Here is a 25689-nt window from a genome sequence, read left to right on the forward strand (position 1 = left end):
AATAGGAGCGCTGAGCGCCCCCGCGGTAGGCGGGGTCGCGGGTTCTGCGTGAATTGACGTTGGTGTCAGCCAATGAAAGGCGGGTACGGCGGTGACTGACGGGTATTCAGGCCAATGGGATCGCGGGCCGCGGGAGCCTCTCGGGCGGGGCGGGCACGGGCGGGGCGGTGCCGCCGCTGTTGCCGTCCGGTGCCGCAGGAGAAGGTCGCCCGCCCGCCCGCTCGCTCCGGGAGATTCCCAGGATCTCTCTCAGCCGCTCGCGCCGTCCCGAGCACTCGGGGACATGTCGAGGTGGGCGGAGGCCCGGTGGGCCGGCGCCAGACGGCGGACGGCGGCCGCGGCACACGCGCCCTCCTCGAGCTTTCCCCGGAGACGCCTCCCTTTACACGCGCCCCGAGCCTGAAGGCGCTGCCACGGCGAGGAGTCACCGATAGGGAGCAGGACGCGCCGGTAAGCCCGCTCGGCCCGCCGCCCCTTCCTCTCCGCGCCCACAAGCTGCGCGGACTACAGCTCCCAGCGTGCCCCGCGCCGCCCAGGCGCGGCCTGGCACAGCGCGCAGCCGCGAGGCAGGATGGGAGTAGTAGTCCAGTAATGGTGAGACTGGCCCACCCGCGCGGGGCATCCTGGGAGTTGTAGTCCGCCAGTGGGGCGCTACTATTAGCCGCGCGGTGCTTTTCGGGAGCTGTAGTCCGCCAATATGTCGCGCTTAGTCTCCGCGCGGGTTATGGTGGGAGCTGTAGTCCAGCCCGCGGGGCACGCCGGGACGGCACTTCCTGTGGCGCCGCCCGGGACCGGGGGAGACTTTTCCGCCTCCTTTTCCCGCTTTTTTTCTTCGTTTTCCTCCTCTTTTTCCCATTCTTGTTCTTCCTCCTCCCTCTCTGCTTCTCCTCCTCCGCCTGTCACCATTTCCCCCTTTGCGGTGCCGCTGCCAGCTCCGCTTGAAGCTCCTCTTCTGCTCCTCCACTTCCTCTTCCTGATCTCCTTTTCCCTTTGATTTGCTTTTCCATTTTCCCCTCTCCCATTTCCGTTCCCATTTCTGCATTTTCCGTCTTTTCCCCTTTCCCGTTCCCATTTCTTCATTTTTCTCTCTTTCCCCTTTCCCACTCCCATTTCTGCATTTTCCCTTTCCTATTTCTGAATTTTCCCCTTTCCCCTTTCCCATTCCCATTCCTGCATTTTCCCCTTTCCCATTTTTGAATTTTCTCTCTTTTCCATTTTCTCTATTTTCCCATTCCCATTCCTGCATTTTCCCCTTTCCCATTCCCATTTCCACACTTCTCCCTTTCCCATTTTTGAATTTCCTCTCTCGTTTCCCTTTCCCATTTCCATTTTCATTTCCCTTCCCATTCCTGCCTTTCCTTTTCCCCTTTCCCATTCCCATTCCCATTTCCCCTCTTTTCCCACTCCAGCATTTTCCCCTCCCCAGTTCCCCCCGGTGTTCCCAGTCCCAGACCGTTCACGTCCCCCTTCCCTCCCGCTGTCTCGGGGAGCAGCTGCTGCACGGGAGCTGCACGGGAGCTGCACGGGAGCTGCACGGGAGCGGCCCCGGGAGTTTCCCCGGCCGGGGGAGGGAGGATGAAGCTGCTGGAGAACTCCAGCTTCGAGGCCATCAACTCCCAGCTGACCGTGGAGACCGGCGACGCCCACATCATCGGCAGGTCGGCACACCGGCAGGGACACCGGCAGGGACACTGGGACACCGGCAGGGACACTGGGACACCGGCAGGGCTGGCCCTGGAATCTGGGAATTGTCTCTGAAATCTGGGAATGCTGCCTTGGGAGTGCTGGGAATGCTGGCCCCGGGAATCTGGGAATGCTGGCCCTGGAAAAGCTCTGGGAATTCTGTCCTTGAGAATCTGGGAATGCTGCCTTGGGAGCACTGCGAATGCTGGCCCCGGGAATCTGAGAATGCTGGCCCTGGGAATCTGGGAATGTTGGCTCTGAAATCTGGGAATGCTGCTCTGGGAACCTGGGAATGCTGGCCCTTTGAAACCTGGGAATCTGGGAATGCTGGCCCCGGGAATCTGGGAATCTTGGCCCCGAGAATCTGGGAATGCTGGCCCCGGGAATCTGGGAATGCTGGCCCTGGGAATCTGGGAATGCTGGCCCCGGGAATCTGGGATGCTGGCCCGGGAATCTGGGAATGCTGGCCCCGGGAATCTGGGAATGCTGGCCCCGGGAATCTGGGAATGCTGGCCCCGGGAATCTGGGAATGCTGGTCCCGGGAATCTGGGAATGCTGGTCCCGGGAATCTGGGAATGCTGGCCCCGGGAATCTGGGAATGCTGGCCCCGGGAATCTGGGAATTCTGGCCCCGGGAACCTGGGAATGCTGGCCCCGGGAATCTGGGAATGCTGGCCCTGGTAATCTGGGAATGCTGGCCCTGGAAAAGCTCTGGCAATTCTGTCCTTGAGAATCTGGGAATGCTGCCTTGGGAGTACTGGGAATTCCGGTCCTGAAATCTGGGAATTCTTTTGCTGGGAATCTGGGAATGCTGCCTCTTTAAAGCCTGGGAATCTGGGAATGCTGGCCCTGGGAACACTGGGCATTCTGCCCCTGAAATCTAGAAATCCTGTCCGTGGGAATCTGGGAATTCTCTCCCTGGGAAACTGGGAATGCTGCCCCCCTAAAACCCGGGAACGCTGGGAAGGCTGTCCCTGGAAAAGCTCCGGGAATCTGGGAATTCTGTCCCCGGGAATCTGGGAATTCTGTCCCCGGGAATCTGGGAATTCTGTCCCCGGGAATCTGGGAATTCTGTCCCTGGGAATCTGGGAATTCTGTCCCTGGGAATCTGGGAGTTCTGTCCTTGAGAATCTGGGTATTCTGTTCCTGGAAATCTGGGAACGCTGTCCCCATGAAACCTGGGAATGCTGCCCTGGGGAGCCCGGAAAGCTGCCCCAGGAAAAGCTCTGGGAATCTGGGAATGCTGCCCTGGGAAACCTGGGAGCGCTGTTCCTTTGAAACCTGGGAATCTGGGAACGCTGAGACAGCTCCTGCTATGCCAGGGCTGGAGCAGCCCCGGATTCTTTGGGAATTCCAGCCCCAAATCCCAGCTTTCCATGGGAAGCCATTCCCTGTTTCCCATCCCTCCAGCTGCATCCCAAACCCCCCTGCAGCTCTCCCAGAAATGGACCTGGGGGGCTCTGGGATCTCTGGGATCCTTCTGGAAGGGGCTCTGGGATCCCTGAGAACCCCCTGGGAGGGTTCCTGGGATCCCCTGGGGGGTGGTTTGGAGATCTCTGGGGTCCCCTGGGAGGGTTCCTGGGATCTCTGGGATCTCTGGGAGGGTTCCTGGGCTCCCCAGGAGGGTTCCTGGGATCTCTGGGAGGGTTTTTGGGATCAGCCCAGCCGTGGATCCCCTGGCAGGATTGAGAGGCACTCGTGCAAGCTGGCCAGGATCGACAGGGATCCTCTGGGAGGGGCTCTGGGATCTCTGGGATTCCTTGGGTGGGTTCCTGGGATCTCTGGGAGGGTTCCTGGGATCTCTGGGATCCCGCAGGATCGAGAGCTACTCGTGCAAGCTGGCGGGGATCGACAAGCAGCTCTTCAAGCAGTTCTGCCAGGAGGGGCAGCCCCACGCGCTCGAGGCCCTGAGCCCGCCCCAGAGCTCCGGCCTCAGCCCCGGCAGGTGGGAACTGGGAACACTGGGAACACTGGGGGCACTGGGCACTGGGGGCACTGGGAACTGGAGGCCCTGAGCCCGCCCCAGAGCTCCGGCCTCAGCCCCGGCAGGTGGGAACTGGGGGAACTGGGAACACTGGGGGCACTGGGAACTGGGGGAACTGGGGGAACTGGGAGCACTGGGTACTGGATACTGGAGGCCCTGAGCCCACCCCAGAGCTCCGGCCTCAGCCCCGGCAGGTGGAAACTGGGGGAACTGGGGTGGGGACTGGGAAATTGGGGAACTGGGAACTGGGGGAACTGGAAACTGGGGGCACTGGGAACTGGGGTGGGTGCTGGGGTGGGGACTGGGAAATTGGGGCAGGAACTGGGAAACTGGGATAGGCACTGGGGTATTAGGATGGGTACTGGGATTGTGGGGTAGGCACTGGGATTGTGGGACGGGCATCAGGAAACTGGGGTGGGCACTGGGGTGCTGGGATGGATACTGGGGTAATGGGATGGACAGTGGGATGGACAGTGGGCTACTGGGTTGGACAGTGGGGTGCTGGGATGGATACTGGGGTAATGGGATAGGCACTGGAGTGCTGGGATGGACAGTGGAGTACTGGGACGGGCGCTGAGGTACTGGGATGGGTACTGGGATGGGTACTGGGGTATTGGGATGGACAGTGGGGTACTGGGACAGGTACTGGAATTGTAGGACAGGTACCAGACAACTGGGACAGGTACTGGGTTCTGGGATGGAAACTGGGAGACTGGGAGGGACACCAGGAAACTGGGATAGACACTGGGGTGGGAACTGGGAAACTGGGATGGGTACTGGGAATCTGGGATTGTGGGTACTGGGAAACTGGGATGGGCACCGGGATCATGGGGTGGGCACGGGGATCAGCCCCAGGATCAGCCCGGGATCTCTGGGATCAGCTCTGGCAGTTTGGGATCAGCCCCAGCTCTGATTGGCTGCTCTGGAATTGTGGAAATGGCCCCAGGAGCGCTGTCCCCTGGTGTCCCTGTGGTGACACTGGTGACATTGGTGGCACTTGTGACACTCTGGTCATTCCCAGGCTGGGGGAGGTCCTGCTCAGTGACACTGGTGTCCCCATGGTGACACTGGTGCCCCTGTGGTGACCCCATGGTGCCCCTGGTGTCCCCCTGGTGCCACTGGTGACACCATTGTCCCCCAGGCAGGGGGAGGGCCCGCTCAGTGACATGGTGACCCTGTGGTGCCATTGGTGACCCTGTGGTGACACTGGTGACCCTGTGGTGACACTGTGTCCCCCCCAGGCAGGGGGAGGGCCCGCTCAGTGACACGGTGACCCTGTGGTGACACTGGTGACCCTGTGGTGACACTGGTGACACCGCTGTCCCCCAGGCAGGGGGAGGGCCCGCTCAGTGACACGTGCAGCCGCAAGACGCTGTTCTACCTGATCGCCACCCTGAACGAGGCCTTCCGGCCTGACTACGACTTCAGCGCTGCCAAGAGCCACGAGTTCAGCCGGGAGCCCAGCCTCAACTGGGTACTGGGGGAACTGGGAGCACTGGGAGGGCACTGGGAGAGCTGGGAGCCCAGCCTCAACTGGGTACTGGGGGAACTGGGAGGGACTGGGGGGCACTGGGAGAGCTGGGAGCCCAGCCTCAACTGGGTACTGGGGGCACTGGGAGGGACTGGGGGGCACTGGGAGAGCTGGGAGCCCAGCCTCAACTGGGTACTGGGGGAACTGGGAGCACTGGGAGGGACCAGGATGGTGCTGGGAAGGACTGGGATGGGACTGGGAGGGCCACAAGTTCAGTCACTAGCCAAGCCCCAACTGGGTATGTGCTGGGAGGGACTGGGATGGGACTGGGGGGGATTGGGATGGGGCTGGGAGAGCCTCAGGTTCCCCTGTGAGTCCAGCCTGAGCTGGGTATGGACTGGGAGGGACTGGGAGAGCCACAGGTTGGGTACAGAGCATGGAAGGGGGTGGGATCACCTGGACTCACCTGGGGGAGCAGGAGCAGGGCGGGCTTGGAGCAGGAGGAACCCTCAAACTCCCGACTGCTCCCAGCTGGCCTTGGGCACTGCCAGGGATGGGGCAGCCGCAGCTTCTCTGGGAGTGCTTCCCATCCCTTCCCTGCTCCCAGAGGGAGGAATTGCTTCTCCCTATCCCCCCATCCTGCTGCAGCTGGGAACAGCATTCCCTGGCCCTGGGGGGTCGATCTGTGCCCGAGCCCACTCCCCTGGAGCCCCTTCGGTCACTGGAGGCTCCGTCCAACCTGGCCTTGGACACTCCTGGGAGGGAGGAGTCTGCAGCCTCTGGGCAGCGCATTCCCGGGCCAGCCCCGTTCCCATTCCCACGTCCCTCATCCCCATTCCTGTTCCTGGGCCAGCCCTGTTCCCATTTCTGTGTCCCTTGTTCCCATTCCTGTTCCCAGGCCAGCCCCATTCCCGTGTCCCTTGTTCCCGTTCCCAGGCCAGCCCCGTTCCCATTCCCACGTCTGTTCCCATTCCCATTCCCAGGCCAGCTCCGTTCCCATTTCTGTGTCCCTTGTTGCCATTCCCGTTCCCAGGCCAGCCCCATTCCCGTGTCCCCAGTTCCCAGGCCAGCCCCGTTCCCATTCTCATGTCCCTCATCCCTCGTTCCCATTCCCATTCCCAGGCCAGCCCTGTTCCTGTGTCCCACATTCCCGTTCCCGTGTCCCTTGTCACCGTTCCTGTGTCCTCTGTCCCCATTCCTATGTGCCCCGTTCCCGTGTCCCTGTCTCCATTTCTATGTCCCTTGTCCCCCTTCTTGTCCCTCATCCCCATTCCCATGTCCCCTATCCCCGTGTCCCTCGTCCCGGATCCCATGTCCCCCATCTCTGATCCCATGTCCCTTGTCCCCAGTCCCACGTCCTGTTGCCATGTCCCTTGTCCCATTGCTGTGTCCCAGGTGGTGAATGCCGTGAACTGCAGCCTCTTCTTGGCTGTGTGTGAGGATTTTGTCCCCATTCCTGTGTCCCCTTTCCCCGTTCCTATGTCCCCTGTCCCCAATCTCGTGTCCCCTGTCCCCCTCCCAGGGGGTGAATGCCATGAACTGCAGCCTCTTCTCGGCCGTATGCGAGGATTTCACCCCCATTCCCATGTCCCCTGTCCCCGTTCCGGTGTCTCCCATCCCCATTCCCATGTCCCCTGTCCCCAATCCCGTGTCCCCTGTCCCCACTGCAGGTGGTGAATGCCGTGAACTGCAGCCTCTTCTCGGCCGTGCGCGAGGATTTCACCCCCATTCCCTGTCCCCTGGCCCCGTTCCATGTCCCCTGTCCCTGTTCCGTGTCCCCTGTCCCCAATCGATGTCCCCTGTCCCCACTGCAGGTGGTGAATGCCGTGAACTGCAGCCTCTTCTCGGCCGTGCGCGAGGATTTCAAGGCGCTGAAGCCGCTGCTGTGGGACGCGGTGGATGAGGAGATCTGCCTGGCCGAGTGTGACATCTACAGGTGCGGGGACACCTGGGGCTGGCCCTGCCCCATCCCGGGGGATCCGGCCCTTCCTGACCCCGGGGGATCCGGCCCTGCCCCGTCCCGGGGGATCCGGCCCTTCCTGATCCCGGGGGATCTGGCCCTTCCTGACCCTGGGGGATCCGGCCCTTCCTGATCCCGGGGGATCCGGCCCTGCCCCGTCCCGGGGGATCCGGCCCTTCCTGACCCCGGGGGATCCGGCCCTGCCCCGTCCCGGGGGATCCGGCCCTTCCTGATCCCGGGGGATCTGGCCCTGCCCCATCCCGGGGGATCTGGCCCTTCCTGATCCCGGGGTATCTGTCCCTTCCTGAGGGGTCCCAGCCCTTCCTGATCCCAGGGGATCTGGCCCTTCCTGAGGGGTCCCAGCCCTTCCTGATCCCGGGGCAGCTGGTCCTTCCTGAGAAATCACAGCCCTTCCCAATCCCCAGGGATTCCAGCCCTTCCTGGGGGATCCCGGCCCTGCCTGATCCTGGGAGATCCTGGCCACTCCTGATCCCAGGGGATCCTGGCCACTCCCAATCCCAGGGATCCCGGCCCTTCCTGAGGGATCCTGGCCCTGCCTGATCCCAAGTGATTCTCGCTTTTCCCGAGGGATCCTGGCCACTCACAATCCCTGGGGATCCTGGCCCTGCCTGATCCCAGCCCTTCCTGAGGGATTCTGACCTTTCCCCATGGAATTCTGGCCCTTCCTATGGAATTCCGCTGTTTGCCATAGAATTCTGGCCTTTTCCCATGGAATTCCAGCCCTTCCTGAGGGATTCTTGCTGTTTTCTCATGGAACTCTGCCCTTTTCCTGAGGAATTCTGCCTCTGGAAAGGCGTTTTTTCCATAAAAACTGTTTTGGGTGTGAGGAGTGGCCAGAGCAGGGTTAGTGTTGCAGTCATGGGGAGGATCTGGGGTTGCCATTGTTTCCCAACCCCTTGGAATTCCCATCCTCACAAATTCCCAACCCTTGGAATTCCCAACCCTGAGAGATTTGGGTGTTCCCTCTTCCTGATCCAGCTGGGATTTGGGATGTCCTGGACACAGCCAGACTGGGGTTGGTGTCACTGCCATGGAGCTTCTGCCATTTTCTCCCATCCCTTTGGAATTCCCAGCCCGTGGAATTTTCTGTCCCCTTTCCCCGTGCCAGCCAGGATTTGGGGTGGCATTCCCACTTTTCCTGTCCCCAGTCCCATCCCGGCCTTTCCCACTTTTCCCATTCCCCAGTCTTGTGGTTTCCCCACTTTTCCTGTCTCCAGTCCCAGGATTTTCCCACTTTTACGTTCCCCAGTGCCAAGCCTTTCCCACTTTTCTGTCCCAAATCCCATCCTGCCCTTTCCCACTTTTCCTGTCTCCAGTCCTGGGCATTTTCCACTTTTCCTGTCCCCCATCCCGTGACATTCCCACTTTCCCCATCCTATGACATTCCCACTTTTCCTGTCCCCAGTCCCATGACATTCCCACTTTTCCTGTCCCCATCCTGTGACATTCCCACTTTTCCTGTCCCCCATCCCGTGACATTCCCACTTTCCCCATCCCGTGACATTCCCATTTTTCCTGTCCCCCATCCCGTAACATTCCCCCTTTTCCTGTTCCCATCCCATGACATTCCCGCTTTTCCTGTCCCCATCCTGTGACATTCCCACTTTCCCTGTCCCTATCCTGTGACATTCCCACTTTTCCTGTCCCCCATCCCGTGACATTCCCACTTTCCCCAATCCCGTGACATTCCCACTTGTCCCAATCCTGTGACATTCCCACTTTTCCCGATCCCGTGACATTCCCACCTTTCCCGTCCCGTGACATTCCCACTTTCCCCGTCCCGTGACATTCCCACTTTCCCAATCCCGTGACATTCCCACCTTTCCCAATCCTGTGACATTCCCACTTGTCCCAATCCCGTGACATTCCCACCTTTCCCAATCCTGTGACATTCCCACGTTTCCCAATCCTGTGACATTCCCACTTGTCCCCATCCCGTGACATTCCCACCTTTCCCAATCCCGTGACATTCCCACTTTTCCCAATCCCGTGACATTCCCACTTTTCCCAATCCCGTGACATTCCCACTTGTCCCCATCCCGTGACATTCCCACCTTTCCCAATCCCGTGACATTCCCACTTTCCCAATCCCGTGACATTCCCACTTGTCCCAATCCCATGACATTCCCACTTTTCCCTGGCCAGCTACAACCCGGACCTGGACTCGGATCCCTTTGGCGAGGACGGCAGCCTCTGGTCCTTCAATTACTTCTTCTACAACAAGCGCCTCAAGAGGATCGTCTTCTTCACCTGCCGCTCCATCAGGTCAGCGCTTCCACAGAATTCCAGGGGCCATTCCCAAGGGGAGTCCCCACAATTCCAGGGGCCATTCCCAAGGGGAGTCCCCACAATTCCAGGGGCCCTTCCCCAGGGGAGTCCTGCAATTCCAGGGGCCGTTCCCCAGGGGAGTCCTGCAATTCCAGGGGCCATTCCCTGGGGATTCCCCAGAATTCCAGGGGGAGGTTCCTGAGGAGATTCCCCAGAATTCCAGGGGCCATTCCCCAGGGGATTCCCCAGAATTCCAGGGGCCCTTCCCAAGGGGATTCTATGGAATTCCAGGGACCATTCCCAAGGGGAGTCCTGCAATTCCAGGGGCCGTTCCCCAGGGATTCCCCAGAATTCCAGGGGCCCTTCCCAAGGGGATACCTGCAATTCCAGGGGCCCTTCCCCAGGGGATTCCATGGAATTCCAGGGCCCATTCCTGAGGGGATTCCCTGGAATTCCAGGGGCCCTTCCCCAGGGGATTCCTGCAATTCCAGGGGGGCATTCCCCAGGGGATTCCCCAAAATTCTGGGGGTATTCTTGAGAGGATTCCTGGGGCCCTTCCCAAGGGGCTTCCAGGGGCACTTCCAGAGGGGATTCCCTGGAATTTCAGGGGGCATTTTTAAGGGGATTTCCAGAATTCCAGGGGATGTTCCCGAGGGGGTTCTCTGGAATTCCTGGGGTCATTCCCAAGGGGATTCCCCAGAATTCCAGGGGGCATTCCCAGGGGGATTCTAGGGTCCATTCCCAAGGGGATTCCCAGAATTCCAGGACCCATTCCCGGGGGGATTCCCTAGAATTCCAGGGCCCATACCCAGGGGGATTCCCTAGAATTCCAGGGCCTGTTCCCAGTGGGATTCCCAGAATTCCAGGGGCCGTTCCCAGTGGGATTCCCAGAATTCCAGGACTCATTCCTGAGGGTATTCCCTGGAATTTTGGCCCTTCCCGCAGTGGCTACGCCTACACCCGGCCGGACACCGGGACCGAGCTGGACATGGACCTGGGAGAGGGCGACACCGAGAAGGGCGACAGCGGCGACCCCGAGGGCGGCGGCATCGAGGGGGACAGGTGGGCAGGGTGGGGCAGGGCGGGGCAGGTGGGCGTGGCCGCAGGTGAGGCAGGTGACCTTCCCCGTCCTCATTCCAGGCTGCAGGTGATGTGCATGTGAGATTCCCGTCGGGATCCGAGACACCGGCAACGGAACCGGCAACGGGAACGAAACCAGCAATGGGACTGGAAATGGACTGGGAACGGAACCGGGACCGGGACCGGGAACGGAACCGGGACTGGGACTGGAACCTGGACTGGGAACCAAATGAGCACTGGGAACGGAACTAGGAATGGAACCAGGACTGGGAATCAAACCAGGAACGGAACCAGGAACGGAACCAGTACTGGGAATGGAACCAGCACTAGGAAAGAAACCAGGAACAGAACCAGAACTGGGAACGGAACCAGAACCAGGAATGGAACCAGAACCAGGAGCAGAACCAGGAACCAGGAATGGAACCAGGAGCAGAACTGGCACCAGGAACGGAACCAGGAGCAGAACTGGCACCAGGAACGGAACCGGGACTGGCAACCAAACCAGCAATGGCCCCGGGAATGGAGCCAGGAACAGAACGGGGAAAGGACCCGGCCCTGTCCTGGCGCCGCTGGTCCTTCCTGAGCCGTGTCCCCCCCGGTGTCACGGTGTCCCCATGTCCCCCCCTCGGACACTGGAGCCCCCCAGGAATCCCGGAGCCCCGGAAGCTTCGCTGCACTTTATGGCTCCTGCCCTCGGCTGCACTGATCCCCGTCCCACCTGCCCAGGCTCCTGGCGGGCTCCATCCGTCCATCCCGGCCCTGCCCGGGGCAAAATCCCCCTTCCCACCCCCAGGAACTGCCCCCTGCCCCCCCCCCCCCCGAGTCCGTGTGTTTCAAGAGTTTGGCTTTGCTCTCCGTCTGGTCCAGCTCTGCTTTTCCTGCTGGGATCTCACCTGGGCCAGGTGAGCCCCTTGCCTGAGGCTGGCGGGGCCCAGCTGCGCCTCCCTTGGGATCTGGGTCTGGATCAGGGGATCCCACCTGCACCTCCCTTGGGATCTGGGTCTGGGTCAGGGGGATCTGGATCTGGGTCTGGATCAGGGGGATCTGGATATGGGTCTGGATCGGGGGGATCTCACCTGCACATGCCTTGGGATCTGGGTCCTGATCAGGGGATCTGGATCTGGGTCCTGATCAGGGGATCCCACCTGCACCTCCCCTGGGATCTGGGGGGGATCAGGGGGATCTGGATCTGGGATCTGGATCAGGGTGATCCCATCTGCACCTGCCTGGGGATCTGGGTCTAGATCAGGGGGATCTGGATCAGGGGATCCCACCTGCACCTCCCTTGGGATCAGGAGGGGATCAGGGGGATCTGGATCAGGGGATCCACCTGCACCTCCCTTGGGATCTGGGGGGGATCAGGGGGGTCTGGATCAGGCGGTCCCACCTGCAACTCCCTTGGGATCCAGAGCAGGGGGATCCCTCCTACACCTCCCTTGGGATCTGGAATCTGGGGGATCCCACCTGCACCTCCCTTGGGATCTGGATCAGGGGGTCCCACCTGGACCTCCCTTGGGATTTGGGTGAGAGGGACCCACCTGAGCCCTCTGTGGGCCGCCAATTCTGGTGGAATTCTAGAGTAGAGTCGTCCCACCTCCCTTAGGATCTGGGATTTGGACTGGGGGGTCCCTCCTTGCACCTTCCATGGGAAACAAATTCCAGTGGAGTTCTAGAATAGGGGGGGGTCCCATCTCCTTTGGGATCTGGAATCTGGAGCATAGCGGGGTTCTACCTGCAACTTCCTTGGGATCTGGAGTGAGGGGTCCCCTCTGCAGCCTCCATGGGAATTGAATTCCATTGGAATTTGGGAACAGGGGAGTTCCACTCTTATCCTGGATGGTATCTGGATCAGGAGAGTCCCTGACCCCCCTGACTGCTCCAGGTGCAGATTCCGGGGTCTGATTCTGGCCCTGTTCCCACTTCGGATCCAGGGTCCAGCTGGCCACGCACAAGGAGGGGCCACTGAGCCCCCCCAAAGCCCCTCTGTCCCCCGAGTTGGGGGCAGTTCTGTGGGGATCCTGGTGTTCCTACCAGCAGCTCTCCCAGCCCCAGGAAGTCAGTTTGTGCTCCCCCAAATTCCCCAGGGGGATTACCCCAGCTCCTTTCTTCCCCCTAAACTCCTCCTGGAAAGTTGGAATTCTACCCTGTTGCAGTGTCCTGGCAATAAAGGATTTCTGGGATTTTCCCCCACTTCCTGGGGGATCCCCCTGGGATGTCGCTGTTACCACGGGGAGGGTCCTGGCCCGGGATGGGGTTGGGGACCTCATGGGTTGGGGTCTGGGGTGCCTCAGCCCCGCTTTATTCTCTGCTTTATCCCTTTATCCTCGGCTTTAATATCAATTTTCTCCTGTTCACGCTTTATTTCCCGTTTTCACAGAATCTCGGGGTGGTTTGAGTTTGGAGGGACGTTAAAGGACCGTGTTGTTCATCCCCTTCCGCTATCCCAGGCTTCTCCAAGCCCTGTCCAGCCTGGCCTTGGACACTCCCAAGGATGGGGCAGTCACAGCTTGTCTGGGAAATCTGTTCCACCTCCACAGGCAGGAATTCTTTCCCAAGATCCCATCCATCCCTGCCCTCTGGCAGTGGGGAGCCATTCTGCCTTGTGCTGTCACTCCAGGCCCTTGTTCAAAGTCACCAGAAGAGAATCTGGTGGGGGAAAATGAGAAGGAAAGTCCTGGATTTAGCTAAATCTGGTTTAATAATTAACAATTGTAGACCCCTCACCACCACTGGAGGGAGAACACTTTGTTCCAGGTTTTTACTCTCACTACTGGAACTGGGCATTGGAAGTTCAGGCCCCAAAGTGACAACTGAGAGTCAGAGCCCGGCAGATTCCTGTGGATTTTGGAGGATAACAGTGGATGCCAGGGGTGGAGGAGCCAACGGGGTCTTGCTGGACCTCGTAGGGTGTCTTTGAAAGATAAAATATCTGCCAAGTGTCGCTATAGAGCGCGACACGGCGCAGAGCACCAAGACTCCATCAGAAGGGTGCATAAGAGAGATTTATTACAGCAATGCGTTGCTTTTATAGGTTTTCAAGATAGTCACATTTTCTTAACAGACACATTCTGCCGCGCTGCTGCGTCGAGTGCACTCTACTCCCTGAGAGCGGGGAGGAGGCGGCGCCGGCTAGCTGGGCACACAGCAGCAGCTAGCAGCGAGGGGCACTACCCTGATGTGTCTGGGACGTCTGGGCAGCACCTTCGACAGGCTAAAAGCAGCCTCGTAGGGAGCGGCGAAAGAACGGAGAAGCCAGAGAGAAAAGAGGGTCTTAACTCGCCTGGTGCAGTCCAGAGATTTATTGTGTCATTGTCTCCAGGGGATCCAGGCGGGAAAAGGCAGAGAACAATGAGTAACAGCAGTATATAAAGGGGGTGGAACATAGGTACAAGAACCAATGGGGGAAACTGAGGAGGGGAATTGGACATAACTGACACGGGTGAAAACTAATGATATAAGAGCTAGGGAGGGGCTCGGAGCACCTGCCCAATCACCTTGTGAGGAAGGGAGAAGTTTCTGGAGAAATGGGCAGGGCCCCGGGAGATGGACAGGGCTCTGGAGGAGGGGAAAATGTAACAAGTGGGGTGGTTGCTATGGGAACAGGGGTGGAGACAAGGGCTGATACACGAATGGATCACCTGAGAGCTGTTCTATTTTCACCCTTTCCTCTTAAGCCTCATATTGGGCACCAAGAAGTGTCTTGGTTTAAGTGACAAATGCCCAGGAAGGCAGGAACCTTCCTGGAGTGGAAAGAAAAGACCCCTCTCTCCAAATCAGAGTAACTCTGAACATTATGTGGCTTTCAGGCAAAAAGGTAGGAAAAGGAATAACTATTTTTTACTAGGAAATATAAAAACCAGAAGAGAACAAACAACGCCACAAGAGCAGGTGTTTCTCACCTGCTCAGCACTGATTTCTGTTGGTATGTGGTTGGCACCATGACCAGTAGGGGGTGCTGCAGTGATGGAGTCGTGGCCAGCAGGGGGCGCTGTGGGGAGGGACTGTCTTGGTTTAGGGCAAATTTGGGAGAAAATCTCAAAAAGGGAGACCCTCCAAAAAGCAAATCTACACAGCCCCTCTCCCCAGCTGGTTCAGGAAGAATCCCTCAGAGAGAAGTGGAAAGAACCTGATAACAGGCACAGCACCCCCAGCACACAAAATGAACAATACCGGATGATATCACTTTCACCGCTGTGAAAAAGATGACAAATTCAGAAAGTCTCTCCTGGGGGTGGTTGCTGTTATCAGTCCCTCCAACACTGGGGTAGCTGCTGCAGCCACAAGGTGCAAAGTCTGTGTTTCCAGGTCCCAGTCTGGAGCATGTTAGGGTAGATCCAAAAAAGGAAAGGAGAAACAGTCCAGGAAGAAATTTGGACTCTATAGCTAAACTAACTAATGGGCAGAAGCAAGACCAAGCAGAAGCAAGAGCTAAGTGAAAAGCCAGGCGAAAAGCAAAAGCAGCACTATGTACTGCCCTGTCTGTGTGTCCTGCCAGCCATGGGGGAGCAGGCTGATAAGAAACCAAAACAAAACTTTCTTTAGAGCCAGTCTTGAAGGCACAGAACATAATATCCAGCATAAACAGAACAATGAGTGGGGATACAAACATCATAACGTCACCCTAGGACAGGGACCCATGGCCAGAAGGGGGCGCTGCAGTGATGGACTCACAGCCAGCAGGGGGTGCTGTGGTGAGGGACCCGTGGCCAGCAGGGGGCACTGAGGTGAAGGATTCGTGACCAGCAGGGGGCGCTATACTGACACACCCTCAGCCACCAGGAGGCGCTGCCGTGAATGACCCACGGCCAGCAGGGGGCGCTGAGGTGGCTCTGCTGAGGGGACAGATAGGGTGTGGTGATCCCCATGGTGGGTGTGGCAATCCCCATAATGGGTGTGGTGATCCCCATAATGGGTGTGGTGATCCCCATGGTGGGTGTGATGATCCCCACAGTGGGTGTAGCAATTCCCACAGTGGGTGTGGTGATCCCCATGGTGGGTGTGGTGATCCCCATGGTGGGTGTGGCGATCCCCACAGCGGGTGTGATGATCCCCACAGTGGATCTGGTGATCCCCATGGTGGGTGGGGTGAGGATAAACTGAGTATTTATTAAAGGCCTTCAATAGATACACTCTGGGCTGCCAAAAGCCTCGCAGAGGCTACACCCAGGATGGACTGTGTGAGCAGTCTGCGGTCACGGGGTGGAGGTCTGCTGGCTAGCAACACCCTTGGTGGCCAGAGGGCACGCACGAGGATGGCTGCCCCCCGATCTCTGCTGAGATTGTCCCGGGTGGCAAGGATTGCAGTGGCGTGGGTGACACTGCAGAGGCTCAGCACGAGGAACATGAAGCAGAGGAAGCAGGGAAAGGACACTTGCCTGAGTCTCCAAGGGAACTTTATTTCCTGAAGGGGGTCAGGAGCAAATGCCAAAGAAGAGGGGGTCTGGCGAGCTTTTTAAAGAGGGAGGGAACAAGGGGTGGATACAACTTTTGACCAATGGGGGGGATCTTAGGGGAGGATAACATCACATAACTTAACCAATAGGGAGCACTCATGGGAAGGAAGAAGCCTCTTAAACCAATAAATCATTGAAGCAGGGCTAATTGACAAGGAACATTCTGGAACACAAGGGGAGCGGTGACAGTAATTGACAGGAGCAAGGGGCAGGGTGACCAGGATTGGCAGGGGCATACGAGGGAATAAGGGGAGGAGCAGGGACACTGACACAGTGAGTGACAGACAAGTGGCAGGAAAACTTTGAGGTAAACTTTTAGGGCTGAACCGTTGGAGGGAATAGAACGGGGTACATGGGAGAAACCATTGTGACTGACTAACCTAGAAACTCTAACTTCCGTATTAAAACTGCAGCCAAACATCAAACTACCACCGTGGACAATGGATACGAGTTTTTCAGACAGAAGTTTGGTCTGTTTGCATATCAGGGGTTAATTCTTCAATTACCGCTCCAGATAAAGAAGTCCTATTCCCCCAGTTCACTTCCCCCGCCCCAATAAACTTTTCTTTTATACTTTTCAGGGTCTGAGGTAGAGGATGTTGTTGGTTCTCAGGCCTGGGAGGATTGTTTTGTCTAACCAGAACATGAAGTGAGCTTACTCATGCTCTGTATGGAGTTCAGAATTACACACTAATGCAGCAGAGGATCTGAAAAATACAAAAGCTAAAAGGTTAAGATGTCCAGCACTGCCAAGCAGTGGGCAGTAGAAGCAGGAAAAGCAGGCAGATTCCATCAGAGTGCCAAAAGGCAGCGTAGCAAAGATCCCAGAGTGTGCTGGTGTTCACAGGGGTCCCAGGATGAGGGAAGAGACGTGAATCTTGACTCCCTGTTTCAGAAGGCTGATTTATTGTTTTGTGATATATATTATATTAAATCTATGCTAAAAGAATAGAAGAAAGGATTTAATCAGAAGGCTTGCAAGGAAAAGGAAAAAAAGAATGGAATGATAATAAAATCTTGTGACTGACCAGAGAGTCTGAGACAGCTGGACTGTGATTGGCCATTAATTAGAAACAACCAGGGGAGACCAATCACAGATGCATCTGGTTCATTCCACAGCAGCAGATAATTATTGTTTACATTTCGTTTCTGAGGCCTCTCAGCTTCTCAAGAGAAAAAATCCTGGCAAAGGGATTTTTCAGAAAATAACATGGCTACACCAGAGCAGTAATGCTCAGCTCCTGCAGCATGCAATTGCTGTCCTTGGTCCCACAAATGGCAGGAAGAAAACCAGCCCCCACTGCCCCGCCAAGTCTCTGGTCAGCTGCTACACCTCTCCTGTCAATCCTACACCACAATTCCCAAATAATCCCCAGCAGGAGAGCTCACGCCCAGGTGGGACTCCCAAGCACCAAAATGAATTAATGGGAATGCCAGAGCCAGTCAGCCACATTCCTTTGTGTCTTAATTGCTGTCCCTTCATCTATAAACCCACCCCCATGCCCCAGCACCTTTCCAACAAAAATCCAAATAAATTCACCTGAGAAACGTAACCCCCAGCAGAGAAAGTACCTGAGGGACTCAAGGATGACCCTTGGGCTTCTGCAACCGAGGCTACAGAGGGTCCGAAGCCAACTACACTCCCGCAGAGGAGGAAATCCTGGCTGCCTGTGAAGGAGTCCAAGCTGCCTCAGAGGTGATTGGTACAGAAGCACAACTCCTCCTGGCACCCCGACTGCCGGTGCTGGGGTGGATGTTCAAAGGAAAGGTTCCCTCTACCCACAATGCCACCAATGGTACACGGAGCAAATGGATTGCCCTCATCACACAGCGAGCCCGTATTGGAAACCTGAATCGCCCTGGGATTTTGGAGATAATTACAAACTGGCTGGAAGGTGAGAACTTTGGTCTCGCTGATGAAGAGGAACAAGAGCAAGTGACACGTGCTGAAGAAGCTCCACCATACAACCAATTACCAGCAGAGGAAACACACTGCGCTCTTTTCACGGACGGTTCTTGACACATCGTAGGGATGAACCGAAAGTGGAAAGCAGCCGTATGGAGCCCCACACGACAGGTCACTCAAGCTACCGAAGGAGAAGGTGGATCGAGCCAACTTGCTGAAATCAAAGCTGTTCAACTGTCCCTGGACATTGCTGAGAGAGAGAAATGGCCGAAGGTCTGCCTCTACACTGATTCATGGGTGGTAGCCAATGCTCTGTGGGGATGGTTGGAGAGGTGGGAAAAGCCTAATTAGCAGCGTAGGGGAAAACCAATTTGGGGTGTGATGAGTGGAAAGACATCGCTGCTAGGGTAGGGAAGCTACCTGTGAAGGTCCGCCATGTAGATGCCCATGTCCCCAAGAGTAGAGCCAATGAGGAGCACCAACACAATGAGCAAGTAGACCGGGTTGCAAAGATAGGGGTGTCAAAGATAGACCTAGATTGGGAACACAAGGGATTGTTATTCCTAGCTCGGTGGGCCCATGATGCCTCAGGCCATCAGGGTAGAGATGCCACCTATAAGTGGGCACGAGACCGAGGGGTGGATCTAACCATGGACAGTATTTCTCAGGTTATCCATGACTGTGAGACGTGTGCTGCCATCAAACAGGCCCAGGGAGTGAAGCCCCTGTGGTATGGTGGGCAGTGGTCCAAGTACAGGTATGGGGAGGCCTGGCAGATTGACTACATCACACTGCCCCAGACACACCAAGGCAAGAGCCATGTGCTGACCATGGTGGAAGCCACCACTGGGTGGCTGGAAACCCACCCTGTGCCTCACGCCACTGGCCGGAACACCATCCTGGGCCTTGAAAAGCAAATCCTGTGGAGACATGGAACCCCTGAGAAAACTGAGTCAAACAACGGGACCCATTTCAACAACAGCCTTATCAACACCTGGGCCAGGGAGCATGGCATTGAATGGATCTATCATATCCTCTGTCATTCACCAGCTGCTGGGAAAGTTGAACAGTGCAATGAACTACTCAAGACTACCCTGAAGGTACTTAGGGGGGGACTTTTGGAAACTGGGAAGTGAACTTAGCAAAGGCCACCTGGATGGACAACACCTGAGGGTCCATCAATCAAGCTGGTCCTGCCCAGTCTGAACCCTTGCACACAGTGTGTGGAGATAAAGTCCCTGTTGTACACATGAAAGGTATTTCAGGAAAGACTGTTTGGATTAATCCCACCTCAGGCAAAGACAAACCCATCTGTGGGATTGTTTTTGCTCAAGGACCTGGTTACACTTGGTGGGTAATGCAGAAAGATGGAGAAAGCCATGGTGTACCACAGGGAAACCCGGCCTTAAGTGAGAACAGTGTGTAAGGTTTCCTTGTGATGCAGAGGGAAATAGAATAAGGGGTGGATAATGTCCGGGATTGCCAAGCAAATTGTTCTATTATCATCTGTATGGCAGTTGTCTCCTGTTAAGTGGGCAGTTTTCTTTATCTCTTCCACAACCACTCCTCCCTCCGGGGAGACACCTGCTGATAACAGGCTATTGAATGTCCCTGCATGGCTGATAAGAGCTACAGCATCCCATTGGGAGATGAGAGCCCAGAGGGAGGAGCCAAGCATTGCTACCTAGATATAATCTGGAGATTCTGGAACACCAGCGTGGCCTCTGCACTGGGTTTCCCAGAAAAACAGCTGCCTCTTCCACAGATCTTCAGAAGAAAACTTCACCTTTCTACAGTGTCACACGTCCTGGCTAGGTGGTGACATGTGGGGGGTGACAGTCCTCCTTTTCTGGGGCTCCGCAGAATCCCAGCTACCAGTGGAAGCCCAGCACGGAACAAAAAGGACAGCAGCAGCACGGGCCTGGGGTGGCACTGGGTGACTTTATTTGGTGTTACACTCCTGGGGTGGCACTTGGTGACTTTATTTGGGGTTACACTCCAGGGGTGGCACTGGGTCACTTTATTTGGTGTTACACTCCAGGGGTGGCACTTGGTCACTTTATTTGGGGTTACACTCCAGGGGTGGCACTTGGTCACTTTATTTGGGGTTACAGTCCAGGGGTGGCACTGGGTCACTTTATTTGGGGTTACAGTCCTGGGGTGGCACTGGTGCTATTTGGTGTTACACTCCTGGGTGCGGCACTCATGTGGCACTGTGGGTGGCACTGGGTCACTTTATTTGGTGTCACACTCCTGAGGTGGCACTGGGTCACTTTATTTGGTGTCACACTCCAAGGGTGGCACTGGGTCACTTTATTTGGGGTTACACTCCAGGGTTGGCACTGGGTGACTTTATTTGGGGTTACACTCCTGGGGTGGCACTGGGTCACTTTATTTGGTGTTACACTCCTGGGGTGGCACTGGGTCACTTCATGTGGTGTTACACTGCTGGGGTGGCACTGGGTCACTTTATTTGGTGTCACACTCCTGAGGTGGCACTGGGTCACTTTATTTGGTGTCACACTCAAGGGGTGGCACTGGGTGACTTTATTTGGTGTCACACTCAAGGGGTGGCACTGGGTGACTTTATTTGGTGTCACACTCCCCGAGTCTCGGGGTCCCAGGCAAGGAGCTGGGGACAATCAGCAGCTGATAAAGGGGGGCAGGTCTCAAGGGAGGATACAACGTAAGAACTGTGGGTGGAACTCGAGGCAGGGAATACAAGGGAGGAAAACTGCTTGGGACAGGAGGGGTTAACAACTGGATGTGGGAGGAAGGGGTTTGAAACTTGGCAGAAAAGTAGCTAAGTTGCAAAAAGATAAGACACCTGTCTCAATTGAATAACAAGACAAGTCTGTGTCCCTCTAAAAGCAGGGGGAGAAAAAACTCCAAAGAACAAATCAAACAATAACTGCAAAGTAAAAACTCAGTGCAACACTACAGGATCCCTGCTCCAGCAGAACCACCCCTGCCACTCCAGGAGGGCTGCAGCCACAATTCCAATTGGACTGCTATCAACACCCTGACCAACAGGGTGTCAGGTTGTGTTCTGACTCTGTCAGTGTTGTTTTGGTTTACTACATTGTTTATTTTATATTTTGTATTTTTTTCCCTATTAAAGAACTGTTATTTCCTGCTTCCATATTTTTTGCCTGAGAGCCCCTTAATTTAAAATTTATAGCATTTCAGAGGAGGGAGGGGTGAGATTTGCAATTTCCATTTCAAGAGAGGCTCCTGCCTTCCTTAGTAGACATCTGTCTTTCCAAACCAAAGGAGTAGCTCATGGAGTTATTCTAGCCAAGCGTTAATACACAGACCATTGTTCTATTTGTCCTTACATTTCTACTTCTCATGTAATTTTTCTGCTGACAAATCTCACGGCTACCACTTAGCTCCAACTGCAGTTCTGCTGTCTCTGAGTCCTGCCTTTTGCAGCTTTCCCAAAACCCCTCTGATTTTAAGGATTCTAACCCACCCCACCACCAAAACAAATAAATCAGTTTGAAATGTCTGCTATAGAGGTGACATCTCTGGAGTCACAGCCAGCTGCAATTCTGCAGGTTCCCTTGACCCTTCAGTGGCACCCGTTTGGTTTGTGAGCTGTGAAACGCCCCCCAGTCGTGCAGGACCAGTCCTTGAGCAGTTCCCAACACTGGCTGGCAGACTGAGAGTTCAAAGGTGAACTGGGGAGAACTGGAACCCACAGAGTAAAACTTGGCCCCCTTTTTGGCAGGGTGATTGTTGTGCTCTGTGACCAGCTGGGAGTGGGGCTGGGGGGCACTGGGGGGACCGTGGGATTGGGGGTCTCGGGGGTGAGAAATAAGAGAGAGAATAGAAAGTTTCAGTTCCCCTGAATTTGCTGGACAGGGCTTCAAGATGAACTAGCAAAAAAACCACAGAAGGATGTAAAAGTGTGGACACAGCAGGGCAAATGTGGCTGGAGCCCGCGGAGGAACAGAAAAAGGGAACCCCGGTGAGGAGTTTTTGGCAACTTCTGCAACACAGAAGGAGCAGCAACTGCCGAAATGAAAGTTTGAGGCGAGGTTATCTGGGATATTTGGGGCACTCAGTGAAAACAACAGTGACAAAAGTCATTTTTAGGAATCTCCAGGACCATAAAGGGATTTCCAGAAAGAGGCGGAGCCATGCAACTTATTTCTAAGAAAAGCAAAGTGTCTGTACTTGGTAAGGGACACGTTTTAATGAATATTTATAATTATGATGGATAAATACCCCATGGCAAAGTCCCCCCTGACCTGCAGGACCAGGAGAGATCTGCTGTGAGTCCGAGCTGATAAAGAATTCCGGATTTCTGATACCTCCAGTTCCATCAGGGAGTTCACTCCAGCTGATTTTGGTATCGGGGCTGGAGGGATACTGAGGACACTTGGGGGGGACACGGGACAGTGGGATTGGGATTGTGGTGCTTGGGGGACACTGGGGGAGTCACAGAACTGGGATTGGGGTACTGGGGGGCGCTGGGGGAAAATGAGGGGGGGAACAGGATGGTGGGAATGGATTGTGGTCATGGAGGGGCTGGGAGACACTGTGGGGGCAGGGCGTGATGCCTGGATTTGGGTTGAGGTTCTGGGGTGACACTGAAGAAATTGGGGACTGGGAGTGGGATTGGGGTCTGGGGACTGGCTGAGGGGGACCCTGGGGGACTCAGGGAGTGACCCCAGGATTTGGGTCAGGATCCTGCTGGAAGTGAGGGGACTTGTAGTTATGGGAATAGGATTGGGCTTCTGGGGGTCCATGGTACTGTGGGATTGGGATTGGGGTCCCCGGGGGGCTTGGGGGCATTGGGGAGGTCTAAGTAACCCCAGGATTCAGGATCAGGGACCCCAGACATGCCCAGGGGTCTGCTGGCCAGGAGTGCCTCCCTTCCCCTGGGCTGGCCCCACTCCCCTGCCCAGTCCCTCACTGAGGAACCCTCCCTGTGTCTCCTTTGTGTCCCCTCTGTGTCCCCCAGTGTCCCACCCTGGTCCCTGTGGCCTCTCCACTCCATGGCCCCCCTGGCACAGACCCTGGCACTGCTGGCAATGACCGTGGCCACCACAGCTGTGGAGGTGGTGACCCTGGACATGGCCCAGGACTCCTTCGATGACCAGTACCGGGGCTGTGGCCCTGCCATGACCGCGGCATTGCCGGCCCTCAACGGCTCCGAGTTCCAGCAGAACCCTCTCTTTGCCCAGGCCTGGGTGAAGGCCAGAGCCAAGTGGCAGAGTCGGGGGTCCCCTGTGTCCCCTCTGTCATCCCCAGCCCAGGCCATCGCCCTCATGGCCTACACGATGGATGACGTGTACAGAGAGTTCAACGCGGCCGTGCGCACGGCTGGGTCCTCCAGCCAGGAATACCGGGACAACTTCCACTTCAAAACGCTGCATTTCCTGCTGACCCAGGCACTGGCCACACTGAGGGACACTCGGGGACCTCAGTGTCACAACGTGTACCGGGGGGTGCGCGGGGTCATGTTCAAGGCAGAGCACGGTGACATTGTCCGGTTCGGTCAATTCACGTCGGCGTCACAGAGTGAAACACTCTCCCAGATGTTTGGGAGAGACACGGTGTTCCATGTGCACACGTGCCATGGTGCAGAAATCCGGGAATTCTCCAGCTATCCTGGCGAGAAGGAGGTGCTGATCCCACCCTTTGAGACCTTTGAGGTCGTCGAAGAAAGCCAGGAAGGGGAAAGTGCATGGATCCAGCTCCGCTCCACCGGGACCTTCAGCAAATACAGCTGCGAGTGGCTGGGAGGGGACACTACAGGTGACAACCTGGGGCAATGGGGACACCCATAGGAAGGCACAGGGACAATGACACTCACTGAGACATAGGGGGACAGGGACATGGGCACCCACTGCTGGGAACAAGGACTGGGATACCCTGTGCTAGGGACACTCCCTGGGGGTGGGGGGACAGCAACATCCAGTGCTGGGGACACCCACTGTGGACAGGGGACACCCATGACAGGGAACAGGGGGAGGGGACACTACAGGTGACAGCCTGGGGCGATGGGGACACCCACGGTGGCCCATAAGAAGGCACAGGGACAATGACACTCACTGGGCATGGGGGACAGAGACATGGGCACCCACTGTGTTTGTGGGGATAGGAGCACCCACTGCTGGAACAAGGACAGGGATACCCTGTGCTGGGGACACTCCCTGGGGTGGGGGGACAGCAACACTCAGTGCTGGGGACACTCCCTGGGGGTGGGGGGACAGCAACACCCAGTGCTGGGGACACCCACTCTGGACAGGGGACATCCATGACAGGGAACAGGGGGAGGGGACACTCACTGAGAGACTGGGGACAGGGACAGCCCATGCTGGGCACACCAAGTTTGGGGACACCCCTTGTAGGCATGGGGACAGGAATGCCCATGACGGGGCACAGGGATGGGGACCCCCACATCTGGGAGGGGTCAGGGACACCCCGGCCAGGGGACAACCAGGACAGGGACAAGGACAGGGATGTCCCCATTCCGATCCTGTCACTCCCCACCAAAGGCAGCGCTGTGGGGACAGGCCCTGTGTGCTGGATGTGGGTGGGCTGGGACCCCTCGTGGCACTCCCTGAACCCCTGTCACCCCCTGTCACCTGCCATGGCACCCTGACTTCCGGGACCCCTGTCATCCCTAAGCCCAGCAGGACCCCCCTGACCTCCCTGGTGCCTGTAGCCCCTCGTGCCCCCTCCATCAGCCTGTCACCTGACACCTCATGGCCCCCATCTCTCCTGTCACCCCTAATCCCCCGATTATGTCACCCCCACCCCCCTCAATCCCCCTATGATCCCCCTGACGTTCCTCTCTCTGTCCCCCAGGTGGGAGCGTCCCCAGGGCCCCCTTCCATGTCGGAGGACTCCTCCTGGCCACCACAACCCTGGCAGTGGCCACTGGGATCCTCTGAGCTACGAGACCACCACGGCCTCCAAGGTCACTGTGGTCACTGTGGCAAGCATGGCCACCTTGGCACCAAGGTCACTGTCATCACTGTGGCCACCACGATCACCATGACCACCATGACCCCCAGAGAAACGAGGCCACCAAGGCTACCAAGGCCACCACAGCCACTCTGGCCACCTTGGCAGCTATTGCCACCATGAGGTCACTGGGGCCACCACTGTTACGGTGGCAACTGCTGCCACCACAGCCACTCTGGCCACCATGGTCACTGTAACCACCAAGGCCACTGTGGCCACCTTGATCACCAAGACTCCTTGAGCCACAAAGGTACAACAGCCACTGGGACCACTGTGGCCATCAGTATCATTGTGCAAAGCAATTCTAATAAATAATTCTATCAAAACAATTCCATTAAATAAATCTGACCAAGCCAGAAAAAGGTGACAATTCTTATGCAGGGCTCAATGTCACTCCCCACACCAAAAATCATGGGAATGTCTCTTTCACTCAACCTCGAGGAGGATACTCAGGGAGCAACCCCTTCCCGAGGGAGGAACCTCACACACATTCCATTTCCAGCAGGAACAGGGGAGAGGAATCTCTGTCTGAGACATTCCCAGGCTCAGCTGATGGATGGCCAGGCCCAGCTCTGGTGCTTCAGCCTCAGTTGTCAGTTTGAGGTTGGTGATTTGGGATGGTTTTAGCCCAATTCAGCACCAAAATCAGTCCCAAAGGCCCCTCCCAACGCAGCCCCAATGACCATAAATGGGACATTGACCACTGGCCACATTCCAGGCAGAGCATCCTGCCATATCCTGCAGTTCAAGGAGACCTTAAAGGCTGGAAGTTGGGAGGTTCGAAAGGAAGGGAAGGTCCTGAGTCCCCAGTCTCAGACCAGGCTGGGTGGGACCTGATGGAGCAGCTCTGGAGAAGAACCTGGGGGTGCTGGTGGTTGGC

At 56.8% G+C, this 25689-nt stretch overlaps 3 protein-coding genes across 16 annotated transcripts; 2 read left to right on the forward strand and 1 right to left on the reverse strand.

Annotated features, from left to right (window-relative positions):
• Positions 1-158: 158 nt before the first annotated feature.
• On the forward strand, positions 159-10864 carry MAF1 (MAF1 homolog, negative regulator of RNA polymerase III). Its single transcript, XM_050983782.1, has 8 exons — positions 159-450; positions 1494-1658; positions 3499-3627; positions 4996-5140; positions 6952-7073; positions 9264-9383; positions 10332-10448; positions 10527-10864. The coding sequence occupies exons 2-8, from the start codon at positions 1576-1578 to the stop codon at positions 10546-10548; spliced, it is 738 nt and encodes a 245-aa protein (XP_050839739.1). The 5' UTR covers positions 159-450; positions 1494-1575; the 3' UTR covers positions 10549-10864.
• Positions 7085-9255, reverse strand: LOC127060459 (filaggrin-2-like). 13 transcript variants are annotated; one of them, XR_007779565.1, is made up of 3 exons: positions 9147-9253; positions 8939-9068; positions 7085-8784 (listed from the first exon to the last, which is right to left on the reverse strand). XR_007779565.1 is itself a non-coding variant. In XM_050983764.1 (3 exons), exons 1-3 carry the CDS (start codon positions 9236-9238, stop codon positions 8141-8143), a joined length of 945 nt encoding a protein of 314 aa, XP_050839721.1. In that variant the 5' UTR covers positions 9239-9255; the 3' UTR covers positions 7085-8140. The 13 variants fall into 13 exon arrangements, 6 of the variants coding, with proteins under 6 accessions (XP_050839721.1, XP_050839725.1, XP_050839724.1 ...); XR_007779562.1 differs by having other exon boundaries at positions 9121-9253; XR_007779563.1 differs by having other exon boundaries at positions 8939-8990; positions 9069-9253.
• Positions 10865-21959: 11095 nt separating the features above from the next.
• On the forward strand, positions 21960-25138 carry LOC108962035 (erythroblast NAD(P)(+)--arginine ADP-ribosyltransferase-like). Of its 2 annotated transcripts, none has more exons than XM_050983771.1 (3): positions 21960-22105; positions 22798-23594; positions 24651-25138. In XM_050983771.1, exons 1-3 carry the CDS (start codon positions 22044-22046, stop codon positions 24734-24736), a joined length of 945 nt encoding a protein of 314 aa, XP_050839728.1. In that variant the 5' UTR covers positions 21960-22043; the 3' UTR covers positions 24737-25138. The 2 variants fall into 2 exon arrangements, with proteins under 2 accessions (XP_050839728.1, XP_050839729.1); XM_050983772.1 differs by having other exon boundaries at positions 21969-22182.
• Positions 25139-25689: the final 551 nt, after the last annotated feature.

The sequence above is a fragment of the Serinus canaria genome, chromosome 25 (assembly GCF_022539315.1).
Source record: "Serinus canaria isolate serCan28SL12 chromosome 25, serCan2020, whole genome shotgun sequence".
NCBI classification, from domain to species: domain Eukaryota; kingdom Metazoa; phylum Chordata; class Aves; order Passeriformes; family Fringillidae; genus Serinus; species Serinus canaria.